Source organism: Suncus etruscus, chromosome 15 (genome assembly GCF_024139225.1).
Source record: "Suncus etruscus isolate mSunEtr1 chromosome 15, mSunEtr1.pri.cur, whole genome shotgun sequence".
NCBI classification, from domain to species: Eukaryota; Metazoa; Chordata; class Mammalia; order Eulipotyphla; family Soricidae; genus Suncus; species Suncus etruscus.
This window is the reverse complement of record NC_064862.1, coordinates 87,181,633-87,197,710: the sequence shown is the minus strand read 5'-3', so window position 1 is coordinate 87,197,710 and position 16,078 is coordinate 87,181,633. Positions and strand designations below refer to the sequence as shown.

The 16,078-nt window shown below is 50.3% G+C and overlaps 1 protein-coding gene across 1 annotated transcript in view; it reads right to left on the bottom strand.

Annotated features, from left to right (window-relative positions):
* The window catches only part of C3 (complement C3), a 33,372-nt gene extending 18,390 nt beyond the window's left edge, over positions 1–14,982 (bottom strand). Inside the window, exons 1-15 of the mRNA XM_049789484.1 lie at positions 14,833–14,982; positions 13,828–14,020; positions 10,496–10,658; positions 10,337–10,407; positions 9,418–9,512; positions 9,249–9,331; positions 8,896–8,986; positions 8,366–8,468; positions 8,154–8,280; positions 7,079–7,194; positions 6,826–6,975; positions 3,524–3,733; positions 3,224–3,430; positions 1,104–1,268; positions 89–218 (exon numbers count right to left, since the gene is read on the bottom strand). Coding sequence (XP_049645441.1) covers positions 89–218; positions 1,104–1,268; positions 3,224–3,430; positions 3,524–3,733; positions 6,826–6,975; positions 7,079–7,194; positions 8,154–8,280; positions 8,366–8,468; positions 8,896–8,986; positions 9,249–9,331; positions 9,418–9,512; positions 10,337–10,407; positions 10,496–10,658; positions 13,828–14,020; positions 14,833–14,915 — 1,987 coding nt within the window. The 5' untranslated portion in view covers positions 14,916–14,982. The remainder of the gene's footprint in view (positions 1–88; positions 219–1,103; positions 1,269–3,223; positions 3,431–3,523; positions 3,734–6,825; positions 6,976–7,078; positions 7,195–8,153; positions 8,281–8,365; positions 8,469–8,895; positions 8,987–9,248; positions 9,332–9,417; positions 9,513–10,336; positions 10,408–10,495; positions 10,659–13,827; positions 14,021–14,832) is intronic.
* Between the last annotated feature and the right edge of the window lie 1,096 nt (positions 14,983–16,078).

The window sequence follows — 16,078 nt, the reverse complement described above, 5'->3', positions numbered from 1 at the left end:
CCAATCCGAGCCAGGAAGCAGCCGATGCAGGAGACAGAAGGGATAAGCTAGACAGATGACAGAGGCAGGGGCCCCCCCAGCCCCTCACCTGCCCGGTGGGCGGTCTGCAGGCCTTTGCTGGTCTTGAAGGAGAGCCCCGCGTCCCCAAAGACCCCCGCATAGTCTTTCCCACTGCCTGGGGTGCAGCCGATGTCGGCTTTCTCCACGATGTCCCAGATCTGCGGGGTGTGCAAAGTGTGGGGGAAGGCCGGTGACTCCTCCCTTCACTGACCAGTCCATCCTAGACCACCACCAACCCCATCTTTGGACAGTCCAGAAACTATCTTTGGAGGGGGCAGCACTGTCCCCAGCTTGGGCCTTTGACTTTTCCATAATCCCTTCATGTTTTTTGTTTGTTTGGTTTTGTTTTGTTTGGTTTGGTTTTTGGTTTTTGGGCCACACCCGGTGATGCTCAGGGGTTACTCCTGGCTATGCGCTCAGAAGTCGCTCCCGGCTTGGGGGACCATATGGGACACCGGGGGATCGAACCGCGGTCCATCCAAGGCTAGCGCAGGCACGGCAGGCACCTTACCTCTAGCGCCACCACCCGGCCCCTTGGTTTTGGTTTTGGGGCCACACCTGGCTGCGTTCAGGGGTTACTTCTGGCTCTGCGCTCAGAAATTGCTCCTGGCAGGTTTAGTCATATGGGATGCTGGGGATTGAACCCAGAATCCGTCCTGGTCGACTGCGTGCAAGGCAAATGCCCTACTGCTGCGCTATTCAGTCCCTCTTCATGTTATTTTCTTTCATGGGAACTACACTCAAAAGTTCTCTGGCTCTGGGCTCAGGAGCTACCCCGGATGGTGCTCGGGAAGATCATGCAGTGCCAGGGGTTGAACTGGCTCAGCCGCATACAAGACTGTATATACAAGACTGTATACAGCTTTCCCCGCTGTACTATCTAGCCTCCCTGTTCTCCTTCATAACCCAGAGTTCCCCCATTCTTCCATCTGTTTTCATTCTGACCTGGCCCTGTGAACTCACTCCTTAGCCCACACCATGTGCTCCCCTCCTGAAATAACCATTCATTGCTTCTGCCATCCTGGTGGGTGGAGGGAACCTACCTTGCTTTGAGTGAATTTGTTCTTCTTATTCAGCACAAACACACCCTTGTCCACGGCCACCAGCCCCACGCGGGCTCCTGGGTCTCCTTCTATCTTGAGGGTCATCTGTTGTCCGGGCAGATACTGCTTATGCTTATCTTCCTCCTTAGCACTTGTCACTACCAGCTGTGGGGAGACAGGCAGGTTGGAGAAGTCAGTCTTTTGGAAATGGGAGACGAGAAAACATGGAAGATGGGGAAGGGATGCAGGGAGAGTGCAGAGAATCGGGAAGACATATAACAGGGAAAGAGTAGGACACAGGCACACCTGCCACTTCTTTGCATCTGTTTCAGAAGAGTTTAGCTACAGCATGTCTCAGTGGACAGCATAGCAAGGGGTCCAGGAAATTTTGACCCTAAACACAATTTTGTGTGAGGGAAACCAACCCGGCTCCTGGCTGGAAAAATGGGTTCCATTCCAAAGGTGAAAGGTGAAATTCTAATCACCAATGCATGGCCAAACTTCTAAAGCTCGACACTTATATTCATTTTTTTTTTTTTTTTTTTTTGGTTTTTGGGCCACACCCGGTGACGCTCAGGGGTTACTCCTGGCTATGCGCTCAGAAGTCGCTCCTGGCTTGGGGGACCATATGGGACGCCGGGGGATCGAACCGCGGTCCGTCTCCTAGGCTAGCGCAGGTAAGGCAGGCACCTTACCTCCAGCGCCACCGCCCGGCCCCTCGACACTTATATTCAACAAGAATTTTTTTCCCTTCTACCCACCCACCCATCCATCCATCCATCTATCCATCTATCCATCCATCCACTTATTCCTTCATTCACCCATCTACCCATTCACATTCCTCTAGCCATCCTTCCAGTCATTCATCCGTTCACTTATTTATCGTTCATGGATGCTTTGATTCACCCACTCACACATCAATCTATCCATCCATTAATCCATCCACTCGTCAACCATATATCCATGCATACATTGACATATCCATCCATTTGACCATTCGTCACACATAGTTAGATGGCTGACTATCCATCTAATTATCCTTCCATTTGTTCACCCAGTTTAATCATTGTCCACTCATCCATCTGTCTATTCATCATCCTTTTTTCTTTTGTTTTTGGGCCACACCCGTTTGATGCTCAGGGGTTACTCCTGGCTATGCGCTCAGAAAATGCTCCTGGCTTGGGGGGACCATATGGGATGCCGGGGGATTGAACCGCAGTCCATCCTACGCTAGCGCTTGCAAGGCAGACACCTTACCTCTAGCGCCACCTTCCCGACCCCCTCATCATCCATTTAATCTCCCACTTACACATCCATCTATCCATCTATCAGTCCATTTGCTCACTCATTAATCATGCATGCATCCATCCACATATTCATCCATTCTTCCATCTGTCCATTCATTATTATTAATTCTTCTGCCCATCTTTCCATTCATCTAGCCACCTACTCTTTAATCTGTCCATCCATCAGTCTAGCCATCATTTTGTTCATCCACTCATTACTTATGTGTCCATTTATTCACATATACATCTATTCATTCTTTCAATGGTTTGTCCATTCATTCATTATATACCTTTTTTTTTTGGTTTTTGGGCCACACCCAGTGACGTTCAGGGGTTACTCCTGGCTATGCACTCAGAAGTCACTCCTGGCTTGGGGGACTATATGGGACACTGGGGAATCGAACCGAGGTCCGTCCTAGGCTAGCACTGGCAAGGCAGACACCTTACCTCTAGCGCCACTGCCCCAGCCCCCATTATATACCCTTTATCCACCTGTCCATACATCTATCCATTCATCTAGCCACAACTCACACATTCTTCTATCAGTCCATCTATCCACTCATCAATCATGTATCCATCACATATCCATCCATCCTTTATTCATCTATCCAGACTTCCATTTGTTCATCTGCTCATTCATTATCCATTCATCCGTCCATCTGTCCATTCATCTACCATCCACTCACACATTCATCCATCCATCAATTCATTAATTATGCATGCATCCATCCATATATTCATTGACAGAGAGCTGGAGGGAGAAGATAAAAGAGAGAGGAGATGGGGGGAGGTCTGGACAGAGAAGAGGAGGGAAAGGAAGGGAATGCAACTCACAGTGCCCATGCAGGAGTCCTTGACATCCACCCACACGGAATCGGCCACCACCTCTCTGTTCCCGCCGGTCCCAATGAGGGTGTAATAGGCCACAAGGCGGAATGACGGGATAAGCTCTGTAGTGATTTGCAGGGGCAGCACCACCAGGTCCTGGCCCACATCTCGCTGTTGCCGATCCACCTTCAGCAGCTTTCCCTTGCTCATGATCTGGGGAAGAGGGAGAGTAGTGAGGGTAGGGGCGAGGATCTGGGAGAGGGGAGGAAGGTGAAGGGGGCTAAGGGAAGATGGGGGGGCACAAACCAGGTAGGTGTAGTATTTGATCTTGGCATCCAGACCAGGGTCCATGCGCACGTGGAAGTTGACATTAATCATCTCCCCGGGCCGGAGTTCAGAGCGGGGGACAGAGAGGTGCAGGTAGTTGTTGGAGTTGCCCTGGGGGGTGTAGGGATGGGCCGTCATGGTCTTCACAGCCTGTTGTTCCTTGGGGATTCCATCCTTCTTTGTGCGAACCTGCCAGGAGAGAGACAATGATTAGACTTCATTGTCCCAAGAGACAATGATTAGACTTCAAAATGTTGGGGCCAGGAGTGACTGCCCAATGGGGAGAACATTTGCCTTGCACTTGACTGACCCATGTTTGATCCCGGACATCCCATATAGTACCCCCCCCAGCCTGCCAGGAGTGATACCTGAGCAGAGAACCAGGAATATCCCCTGTGCGCTGCTGGGTGTGGTCCAAACTCCAAAACAAAACCCCAAAACAAAAACAAAAACAAAACCCAAGACCAAAATGTGTGAGTGAGAATCAGGGAGGGCTTTAGCCTTGCATACAGCCACCCCAGGTTTGATCATTGGCATCCCATAGGGTCCCCAGAGCCCTCCAGGAGTGATCCCTAAGCTCAGAGCTAGGAATCAGCCCTGAGCATCGCTGGGCTTGGCTCTCAAACAAAAATTAAAATGTGTGATGGCTGGGGCCGGAGAGATAGCATGGAGGTAAGGCGTTTGCCTTGCATGCAGAAGGACAGTGGTTCAAATCCCAACATCCCATATGGTCCCCAGAGCCTGCCAGGAGCGATTTCTGAGTGTGGAGCCAGGAGTAACCCCTGAATACTGCCGGTGTAACCCAAAAAAACAAAAATAAAATAAAAATAAAATAAAATGTGTGGATGGGGTCCGAGAGCTAGTGTAGTTGGGAAGGAGCTTGTCTCATATGCACCTGACTTGGGTTTGATTCCTGGAACCTTGTCAGGTGGCCTGAGTCCCACCAGAATGATCTCTGAGAGCAGAGCCAGGATAGTACTGTTTACTGCTGGGTGTGCCCCCCCAAGTGTGATGTTGGAGTTATGTGCATGAGAAACTATGATTAACAACATTATAAACCACAGAATCTCAATACAGGGGTTAAAAATAATTTTTACAGGGCTGGAGAGATAGCATGGAGGTAAGGCGTTTGCCTTTCATGCAAGAGGTCATCGGTTCGAATCCCAGCGTCCCATATGGTCCCCCGTGCCTGCCAGGAGCAATTTCTGAGCATGGAGCCAGGAGTAACCCCTGAGCACTGCCGGGTGTGACCCAAAAACCACAAAAAAAAAAAAAAATAATAACTTTTACAGGCTGGTAAAAAATAATTTTTAGGGCCAGAGAGAAGCACAGCGGTAGGGCATTTGCCTTGCACACGCTGACGATTCAGGACGAATGGTGGTTTGAATTCCAGCATCCCATATGGTTCTCTGTGCCCGCCAGAAGCAATTTCTGGGCACAGAGCCAGGAGTAACCCCTGAGCATTGCCGAGTGTGGCCCAAAAAGCAAATAAATAAATAAATAAATAAATAAATAAATAAATAAATTGGCACAGGTGTTTCCTGGGAAGGTGGTGTGTGAGCACATGTCATCTGCTTTTCCCCTCCTCTGAATTGTGAACATTTGTGAACAATCATGCTTCCATGCTGGGCTGTGTAACGGGGGCTCTCCCCACCTTTGGAGAAACCCTCTTCTCTCTTGAGTGAGTGAATTACTCCCACTCTCTTATCTTCCCCACTCTTCCTCAGTACCTCCAAATAAAACCTGTTTTCTACTTAAAAATAAAGTTTGTTACCTTTTTAAAGGGCCAAAGAGCTAATACAACAGGGAGGGGAGAAGGAACTCGTTTTGCATCAGGTTCTACTACTGCTACCCCATAGGGTTCCCTGAGAATTACTCCCACATGAAGCCCTGAGCACAGAGCCAAGAATAAGACATGAGCACTGTCAGGTGCGGCCCCAACACACCCACTCTGGGAAAAAAAAGGAAGGAAGGAAAGTTTAGAAAGGTTGTAAGGGGGAGCGTGGAGCAATACCACCGCGGTAAGGTGTTTGCCTTGCATGCAGCCGACCGGGGACGGACCTGGGTTCAATCCCCAGCATCCCATATGGTTCCCCAAACCTGCCAGGAGTAATTTCGGAGTGCAGAGCCAGAAGTTACCCCAGAGGACGGTGGGATGTGGCCCAACACCCAAAATAAATAAACAAACAAATAAATATATGTATACTTTCTTTGTTGTTTTTGTTTGTTTTCAGGTCACACCCGCAGCGCTCAGGGATTCCTCCTGGCTCTACGCTCAGAATTCGCCCCTGGCAGGCTGGGGGAACCATATGGGATGTCGGGTTTCGAACCACCGACCTTCTGCATGCAAGGCAAACGCCTTACCTCCATGCTATCTCTCCGGCTCCCAAACACTTTTCAAAAAAGAAAGGTTCCCAGGATTAGGTGGAATATAAAACCAAAACCAATGCCCGAATTGTGGGAGGAGAGGGGGAAGAGGTGGGGGAGACCAGACTGAATGTGACATAGAGATCATGGTGGAAGGTCATGGGTATTTCTGTGGTAGAGGTGGGGAGATGCACTGTCTGCAGACCTCACAAGACTTAACACTATATAGTTACCTACATTAAATTAATAAAACAAAAATGGATTTCACTAGGAAGGTGGGAAGGTCCATTCTTAGCCTGTGCTGGATTTCAGTTCCAGCCCCAGTGCCTCATTGTCCACTAGGTGGAGCTCGGAGACCCCTGACACTAACTACCATGTGGGGCCCTGAGAGGTTCCTCTGCTCACCTGTCCCCAGGGCCCCTTTCAGGATACTGCATTCTACCCCCTAGGCTGAGTAGGCTACAGAGGGGATGAGCAGATGAATGAGAGGACGTGCTGAGAATTTGGGGTCAGGGACCTGCAGACTTAGGGGACTTCATGCAAACCAGCTCTGTTAAGACATCTGTACTGAAGGCAGGACCTCTATGGTAGAGCCTCCAATCCCGTCCCAACCTCGCCTACCATGCACAAGCCACGCCCACCCAACAAACCACGCCCACTTGGCCCTGCTAGGCACGCCCACTCGGTCATAGCCTTATCCCGAGCCCTGTTGTAGCCCCGCCCATAGGGCACCAACCACGCCCATCCAGTCCTCACCACGCCCCCGGACACACCCACTCAATCCAATCACACCCACTAAGCCATAACCACGCCCCAATATGGTTAGACTCCACCCACTGGTCCTCAGCCACGCCTCTGCCAATGACAGCCCTGCCACGCCCCCTGGAGCAGAGAACTGGTCCAGGGACACTCACGGTGATGGTGAGGGGATCCCGGGTCTTGGGGGTGTTGATGCTCAGCTTGGCCACACCATCTTCCTGGGTAAAGGACTGCACGTTGTTGAATCCATCTGTCACTACGGGCACGCGGCTTGCTGGCGAGCCATCGGGGTTGGTCACGGACACCTGTGTGCACCGATAGGGTGTCAGGGGGTTCAAGCGGGCCCTGGAAGCAGGACCCAGACTCAAGAAGGGCGCAAGGAGGTGCGGTCCGCTCCAGGGTTCTCACCATCAGGTCGAAGGGCATGGCCGGCTTGAAGTACTTGGGAGTCTTGGTGAAGTGGATCTTGTAGGGGGAGTCCACAATGGGGATGCTGCTGCTCTCTGCCTCCACCATGTCGCTGCCTGAGGGGACCGCCGTGAACATGGGCTCCTCAGACACCCCTCAGAGTCGGCCTCCCTGCTCTTCCTCCTCCTCAGAGTCCACTTTTATGCTGTATCTCCTTTCTCACACGGGGCCACCCCACTCAGATTAAGTCACCTTTCTCAGATTTTCTCCTTACCTTTATATTTTATTTATTTATTTTGTTTTTGGTTTTGATTTTGGTTTTTGGGCCACACCCGATGATGCTCATGGGTTACTCCTGGCTATGCGCTCAGAAATCGCTTCTGGCTTGGGGGACCATATGGGACGCCGGGGATCGAACTGTGGTCCGCCCTAGGCTAGCACTAGCACGTGCAAGGCAGACAGACGCCTTACTGCTTGCGCCACCCTCTCTGGCCCTGGCCTTCAGAATGGATCACAAGCTGGTAGTGGGCCTCCACCATCAGACTGCTTCCCTGCCCTCAAAGACTGGACTACATGGTGGTACTAGATTCCCGTAGGCTGGCCATGGAGCTGCTGGGCCTTTCTCTGCACATTGGGTGGCCTCCCTCGGACCGGAACACTGTGGTGATTGGCCTCCACCTTCAGACTGGGTCACATGATGGCCTCCCTCCACAGACTAGACTACATGCTAGTAGTAAACATCCCCTCTCAGCCGGAACCATATGGTGGACCCTTAAACTACACCACACAGTAGTTATAGTCTAGAACACAAGATGAAACTGGACCTCCCTCCTCAAACTGGACCACCATGGTATGAACTTATTCCCTTGACTATAGGGTAGTATAGGCCTCCTCCCTCAGATTAAAGTACATGATAAACTGGGGTTCCCTCCTCAGACTGGCCTACAAATGGTACGGATCTTCCCCGCTCAGATTAAACCACATCAATAGTAACTAGATTTCTCTTCCTCAAATGGCCTCCCCACTCAGACTGGACCAATTGTGGGGTGGATCTCCCCCTCAGACTAGTTCTCACCTGACTGCAAGATGACGGTGGCCAAAACATACAAGGACTTCCCCACCAGTGCATTGGCGTCCGATGGCTGAACCCCATTTAGCAGGACATCCCGGCTAAGCGTGGCCTCCCCAACGCCGTCATCAATCTGGGGGACAGTAAGGGCTCAGTGAGGGGCAGGGCACTGAGGGGGGGGTAGTGGGGGCTGCGGGGAGGGGACTTGGGTCAGATACCAAGACTCGTGAGAGGGACTGAGTTAGTGAGATTTTCTGGTCGCCGTCCTGAACACCAAAGATGACAAAAGCAGTTCCTTCCACATTCTTCCCATACAGGAACCTGCAGATTGGGGGTGTCCAGCTCTGTCCTCCAGAAAAGCCCCACTTTCACCCAGTTTCCACCTCCCCAAGTCCAGCCCTCACCTACTGCTTCACTGCCCTGATCTGTTTTTTTATTATTATTATTATTATTATTATTATTATTGTTTTGGTTTTCGGGTCACACCCTACAGTAAACTCAGGGCTTACTCCTAACCCTGTACTCAGGGGTCACTACTGGTGGGGTTCAGGGGCCCCTATTCAGTACCTGGGATTGAACCTGGGCTGTCCAAGCACAAGACAAGCTTCTCCCTACTGGCCCCTCCAGCCCCCTTCCCTACAGTTTCCTCTGGGGCTCATCTGGTCCCTCACTCATCTCCCCTAATCCTGTCCGTGCCATCACTTGGTTCTCAGCTACTCCCCAACCTAGCCTGTCCTCACCCCCTTACCTGGCTGTGATGGTGACTTTCAGGTCGTTAGGGTCATTGACATAGTAGAATTTCTCTGCAGGCTCCACTTTAACCTCAAAACTGGGTAACACTGGTGGAGCAGAGAGTGTGTGTGGTCAGGGCAGAGTCCACCATGCCCAGGTCCTTTGCCCAGGATCCCTCCTCCTCTATTTTAATTTTTGTGGGTGGCAGGGAGCACACCCAATGGTGCTCAGGGGTGACTTCTGACTCTGCCCTCAGGAATCACGCATGGTGGTGCTCAGGGATGCTGGTGATCGGACCTGGGTCATCGGTGGGCAAGGCAAATGTCCTCCCTATTGTACTATTGCTCCAGTATGTCCCACTTCTCTTACCATATTCCTTCACCTCGAACTCCGTGGTGAAAACCTTCTTGGGTGAATCCTCGTAGTAAGCTTTGATCTTCCACTGCCCCATGCTGAGAAAGGGAAGGCAGGTGAGGAGACAACAATGCACAGGGTATTGGGGAGCCCTGAACCACATCTCAAGGGATCCCTCACTTACTTGACCAGTTCTGGAATGTCCCAAGATAAGGGCAGCACCCCTTTGTAGTCGCTGGAAGACTTGGAGTTCCGATCAACAGGAATGCCATCTGGGGTCTGTGGAGGAGACAGGGAGGAGTATGGGGAAGATGGGGGGTGGGGGCACCTGGCTGCGTTCAGATCTAACTATTGTCTCTGAGCTCAAGGATCACTCTAGGCGGTGCTTGGGGAACCCAGAGTGTTGCTGGGGATTGAACCTGAGAGAGTTGTGTTCCAAGCAAATACCCGACCACAGTCTTATCTCAGCCATCCCTATCTCTCTCCCCCTTGGTCATTTCCTGTGTCAAGTTAGTAGGGTTGGGGCTTAAGATCACAGTGATAGGACAGTGCGGGGAGGACACTCCTTGCATATGGCCAAGGGGTTCAATCCTTGGCACCCCATAAAGATCCCCAAGGCTCACCAGACTGGCACAGGGCCAGAAGCAAACCCTGAGGACTGCGTGAGACCCCAAAAAAATACCAAATACCTAAAGGGGTGGAGCTTCAATGGGGGCGGTACTAAAAAGGAGGGTCTGCTAGGGGATCCAGAGGGGCGGGACTCTACTGGGGAGAGGCAGGGTTCCATTGGAGGAAGAGTGCAAGAGGGGCGGAGCTTTGTTGGGGGTGGTTGAATGGAGAGGGCGGGGCTACTAGGATTCCAGAGGGGAGGGAAAGCACCGTGGGAAGGACATTTGTCTTGCATGTGGCAGAACCAGTTTTGATCCCCAGCATCCCATATGGTCCCCCGAGCCAGGTAGAAGTAATTTCTGAGTGCAGAGCCAGAAGTTACCCCTGAGCCTTGCTGGATGTGGCCCCAAAACCAAATGCACTAACTTAAACCATATGCTACATGCTTCCTCCCTATCTTTCTTTACATGTGGGGGTGACCTCTCTCTCATTACCTCAATGTCAACGACAACAGACCGGCCCACTGGCAGCAGACTGTGGTCCACGGTGAAGATCCGATAGTAGACTGCAAGGGGATAGAAGAAAGAGAAGAAGGAACCCATAAAACTCGACTCCTCGCCACCCCTTGCCCCTGCAGCTTCTTTACCCCTCACCTGTGGAGCCTGGCGTGTAGATGGTCTTGTCTGTCTGGATGAAGAGGTACCCACTCTGGAGGCTGACCATCACTAGTTTCTCCACCGGGCTGTTGGGGAAGGATGCCTGGACCACCACGAACTGTTCCCCCTTCTTATTGTTCAGTTCCTCACTCACTGGGATCTAGGCATGGACCAGATTTAGCATCAGTGCTCAGCTCCAGAGTCCTATCCCATTGCCCCATCTCTAGGCCTTCTGGGGAGACAAAGGTTCCTGGTATGGGTATAGTAGGGATTGGAGACAGGACAGAAGTCTCAAATCTGAGGGGAGGTCAGAGACCAGAAGGGGGCGATTTGGTAAAAAGGCAGGACTAAAAGGGAGAGTGAAAGGCTTGGGTGCTAGGACAGCCTTGCTCAGGGCTGACCTGGGTTTGATTCCGGCAACCCATAAGGTCCCCTAAGGCTGCCAGGAGTGATTTTAGAGCACAGAGCCAGGACTAACTGTGGAGTATTGCCAGGTGTGGTTCAAAGATAAACAAAAAAAGAAAAGGTGTGTGTGTGTGTGTGTGTGTGTGTGTGTGTGTGTGTGTGTACTCAAGTAAAAGAGAAGAGACTCAAAGAGGGTGTGAAGGCAGAGCCAATGAGGTGCTTGCCTTGGATGGGGCCCAACCTGGGTTTTAATCCCAACACCCCACCTTTTGGTTCCCCAAGCCTACCATGAGAAATTCTTGGATGCAGAATCAGGCTAAGTAAACCCTGAGCACAGGTAGGTGTGGATGCCCTCCCCATCCAAAAGAAAGTAAGGGAAGGGTTAAACAATAGCGCAGTGGAGAGAGTTGTATGCTTTGTATATGGCCAACCTGCTTTTGATCTCCGCATATTTCCCATATGGTCCCTTGAGCACTGCCTGATGTGGCCCAAAAACAAAACAAACAAACAAACAAAATGGTGGGAATATGCGGGGGGGGGGGGAGAGTTAAGGAAGGGGTGTAGGGGCAGGAGAGATGGCTCAAGAGGTAGGGCGTTTGCTTTGCACGGGCTAACCTAGGATGGACCGCGGTTCGATCCCCCAGCTTCCCTCCAAACCAGGAACAATTTCTGAGAGCAGAGCCAGGAGTAACCCCTGAGCATCACCGGGTGTGACCAAAAAAACAAACAAAAACAAAAAACAAAACAAAACAAAAGCAAGAAAGAGAGAGAAAGAAAGAAAAGAGAGAGAAAGAGAGAGAGAGAAAGAAAGGAAGGAAGGAAGGAAGGAAGGAAGGAAGGAAGGAAGGAAGGAAGGAAGGGAGGGAGGGAGGGAGGGAGAGAGAGAAAGAGAGAGAGAAAGGAAGGAAGGAAGGAAGGAAGGAAGGAAGGAAGGAAGGAAGGAAGGAAGGAAGGGAGGGAGGGAGGGAGGGAGGGAGAGAGAGAAAGAGAGAGAGAAAGAAAGAAAGAAAGAAAGAACGAACGAAAGAAAGAAAGAAAGAAAGAAAGAAAGAAAGAGAAAGAAGGAAGGAAGAAAGGAAAGGAGAAAAAGAAAGAAGAAAGAAAGAAAGAAAGAGAAGACAGAAAGAAGGAAAGAGAAAGAAAGAAAGAAAGAAAGAAAGAAAGAGGCCCGGAGAGATAGCACAGCGGCATTTGCCTTGCAAGCAGCTGATCCAGGACCAAAGGTGGTTGGTTCGAATCCCCGTGTCCTATATGGTCCCCTGTGCTTGCCAGGAGCTATTTCTGAGCAGACAGCCAGGAGTAACCCCTGAGCACTGCCGGGTGTGACCCAAAAACCAAAACAAAAAACAAAAAAAGAAAGGAAGGAAGGAAGGAAGGAAGGAAGGAAGGAAGGAAGGAAGGAAGGAAGGAAGGAAGGAAGGAAGGAAGGAAGGAAGGAAAAAAGGAAGGAAGGAAGGAAGAAGAAAGAAGAAAGAAGAGAAAGAAGAAAGAAAGAAGAAAGAAAGAAAGAAGAAGAAAGAAAGAAAGAAAGAAAAGAAAGAAAGAAAGAAAGAAAGAGAAAGAAAGAAAGAAAGAGAAGAAAGAAAGAAAAAGAAAGAAAGAAAGAAAGAAAGAAAGAAAGAAAGAGAAAGAAAGAAAGAAGAAGAAAGAAAGAAAGAAAGAAAGAAAGAAGAAAGAAAGAAAGAAAGGAAAAAAGAAAGAAAGAAAGAAAGAAAAGAAAGAAAGAGAAAAAAAAAAGAAAGAAAGAAAGAAAGAAAGAAAGAAAGAAAAGAAAGAAAGAAAGAAAGAAAGAAAGAAAGAAAGAAAGAAAGAAAGAGGTGTAGCTTTTCTTGTAAAGGGGCAGGTCTTTTTTTGGAACAGGAAGGTGATGCATACAGAAAGAAAATGGAGGCGTGTGTGGACTATAGTATAGATAGGAGGGCTCGCTAAGTCTGGGTTCATTCCTAACACTGCATATGGTCCCTGAGCCCAGTCAAGAGAAATTCCTGAACGCAAAGTTAGGAATAAATTCTGAGCACTGTTAGGTATGGCCCAAAACAAAACAAGCAAACAAATAAACAAAAAAACAAGCAAGGAGGGGGCTAGAGTCATAGCACAGTGGGGAGGGGCTGATCCCCAGCATCTCATATGGTTCTTCAGGAACTGCTAAAAGTGATCCCCTGAATGCAGAGCCAGGAGTAATCCCTGAGCACGGCTGAGTGTGACTCCCCCAAGAAAACAAAAACAAAAACAAACAAGAAAGCAGTGGAAAAAGAAGAAAAAAGAACTGAAAAAAAAAAATAATAAAAGAAGGGCCCGGAGAGATAGCACAGCGGCGTTGGCCTTGCAAGCAGCCGATCCAGAACCAAAAGTGGTTGGTTCGAATCCCGGTGTCCCATATGGTCCCCCGTGCCTGCCAGGAGCTATTTCTGAGCAGACAGCCAGGAGTAACCCCTGAGCACTGCCGGGTGTGGCCCAAAAAACAAAATAAATAAATAAATAAATAAATAAATAAATAAATAAATAAATAAATAAATAAATAAATAAATAAAAGAAAGCAGTGGAGGCTCAAAAGGACAAGACTGGCCTTGGAGGTGTGGAATGCCAGGGGGCGGGGCTTATGCAAGACATGGTTGGGCGGGGCTAAAAGAGGTTAAGTGAGAGATGGGGCCTCATTGGGTGAGTGACTGTAGGGGGCGGGACTACTAGGGAGGGATTCCAGAGGGGAAAGGCTCCACTGGGGAGGGGCAGAGTTCTATTGGGGGAAGGTGGGAAAGGGGCGGAGCTTCATTGGGGAGGGACAGAAAGGGGCGGGACTACTAGGGAGGGATTCCAGGGGATGGTACTCCATTGGGGAGGGTCAGGATTCCATTGGCAGCTAAAAGAGGGTTGGGGTTCTGCATGGGGAGGCCCTAAAGAGGGGCCAGGTTCCTGCAGGCACCCACCTTCATTGATAAGGTGCTTAGGTGTTTGTTGGCCTGGGTCAGCATGGTTTTCTCACTGAACAACACTTGCTTTTTAGCAGGGAAGTCATAGACTGTTACAGTGACCGGAATGTCCCCCTGGGCATCGTGAGCCTCCAGGACCACCAGCTCCTCATTCTCCAGCCTCAGGATGTTGGGAGTGATGATGGAGAACCTAGGAGGCAGGAAAAAAAGGAGAAGTGAGGGTACAGCTGGCCCCCACTCAGCGGTGCCCTTGGCACCCTGCCCCGGTCTCTGGCCTTTGGATAGGAACCAGGGACAGTCAACAGTAGCCTAAAAACCAAGGTCAGCGACTTCCTCCAGCCTCTAGACATGCAAAGCCACCATCCCCAAAACTCACCCCCAAGTCTAAATTCTGCTTCAGCTCCAGCTAGACACAGTCAGATCCACAACAGCAAAACTTCAAACCCTCAATCCAAGAAGAATTTTCAGCTGGCCCAGGTTTAATCATGCAATCAAGCCCACTATAGCACATCAGGGAGGGCATTTGCCTTGCATGCAACTGACCAGGTTAGATCCCCTGCATCCCATAGGGTCCCCCAAGCCTTCCAAGAAGTCTCCCTGATTCCCCCAAAGAAACAAACTTCTCCTCCAAGGAGGACACTATTTTGTGCTGAGCTTGTAAGCCACTTTGCCTTGTCTAACTCTATAAACTAAACTTCTATAAACTAAATGCATACACACCAACTCCACAATCCCCCCAATTCTGAGAGGGCCTGTAAATCTGAACCCCACCTGAAAACAATGGGTTCCCTAAAACCTTCAGTCACCTAATCCTACCAACACTCAATGCATCTCCTCTCCTGGATTCCAGGAACTCGCATATGTTAGCTGTGCATTTGCAGAGAAGCAGGGGGTGCGTTGATACCCACAGAAATCAGAGCCCACAAATGCACACTCCACCCCCCCCCACACACACACCAGACATGGTTGTGTTGGTTGGAGGTGAGCTTGTAAGCTACTCACATGGGGTCCCCCAGGACCTGCGGGAGGCCGGTTAGCAGCAGCAGCAGCAGGTGGCTGGGGCTGAGGCCCGAGAGAAGCCCCATGATGCAGGGAGAGGAAGGACTTAGGGGTGCAGGTGAGGTGGCAGGGAAGGTGTGAGCAGCACCCTTTGGAAGCTGCTTTTATGCTGTTTTCCTGGGCCCAGCCCTCTGCAGGCTGTCGCCTCCCCCATCTTCCTCCCTACCCCCACTCCCCACCAGTCTGGTGCTGCCCAGGATTTCACAACACTATTTCCTAGGTTTTTCAATCCTTGGGTAAATTACCCAAGGCCATGTCCTCCTGCCCCATGAACAAAATTGTCCCTTGCCCTGGCCTCAGGGTCATGGTCCCCCGGTGCCCTGCAAAGCTACCCTGTTGTATGGCAACCAGGGAGAAAAGGGACACTAAAGTTCAGTGGACAGTACCACCACCATACTGCCCCAACTAGCTTAGCCTGGCCACTTGAGCCATGCCAGTCTCTGCTCAGCTTACCCTGTGAATCCATTGGTACCTCAAGTCTCGCTTCCTTGCTAAGGTGAGGGTGGAGGGACACTCACAAAATAGTGTCCTCCTTGGAGGAGAAGTTTGTTTCTTTGGGGGAATCAGGGAGACTTCCTGGAAGGCTTGGGGGACCCTATGGAATGCAGGGGATCGAACCTGATCAGTTGCATGCAAGGCAAAAGCCCTCCCTGCTGTGCTATTGCTCTGGACTCAGCAATTTATTTATTTATTTATTTTTATTTATTTATTTATTTTTGGTTTTTGGGCCACACCCGGTAATGCTCAGCGGTTACTTCTGGCTATGCGCTCAGAAGTCGCTCCTGGCTTGGGGGACCATATGGGAAGCCGAGGGATCGAACCGAGGTTCGTCCTAGGCTAGCGCTGGCAAGGCAGACACCTTACCTCTAGCGCCACCGCGCCAGCCCCAGCATTTTTTTAATTAGTTAATTTATTTAGGTTTTTGGGCCACCCCCAGTTACTCCTGGGTCTAGGCTCAGAAATCGCTCTTGGCAGGCTCAGGGAACCATGTGAGATGCTGGGGATCGAACCCGGGTCTTTCCTGGGTTGTCTGTGTGCAAGGCAATTGGCCTACTACTGTGCTATTGCTCTAGCCCCAATTTATTTATTTATTTATTTATTTATTTATTTATTTATTTATTTTTTGGGCCACACCCGGTAACGCTCAGGGGTTACTCCTGGCTATGTGCTCATAAGTTGCTCCTGGCTT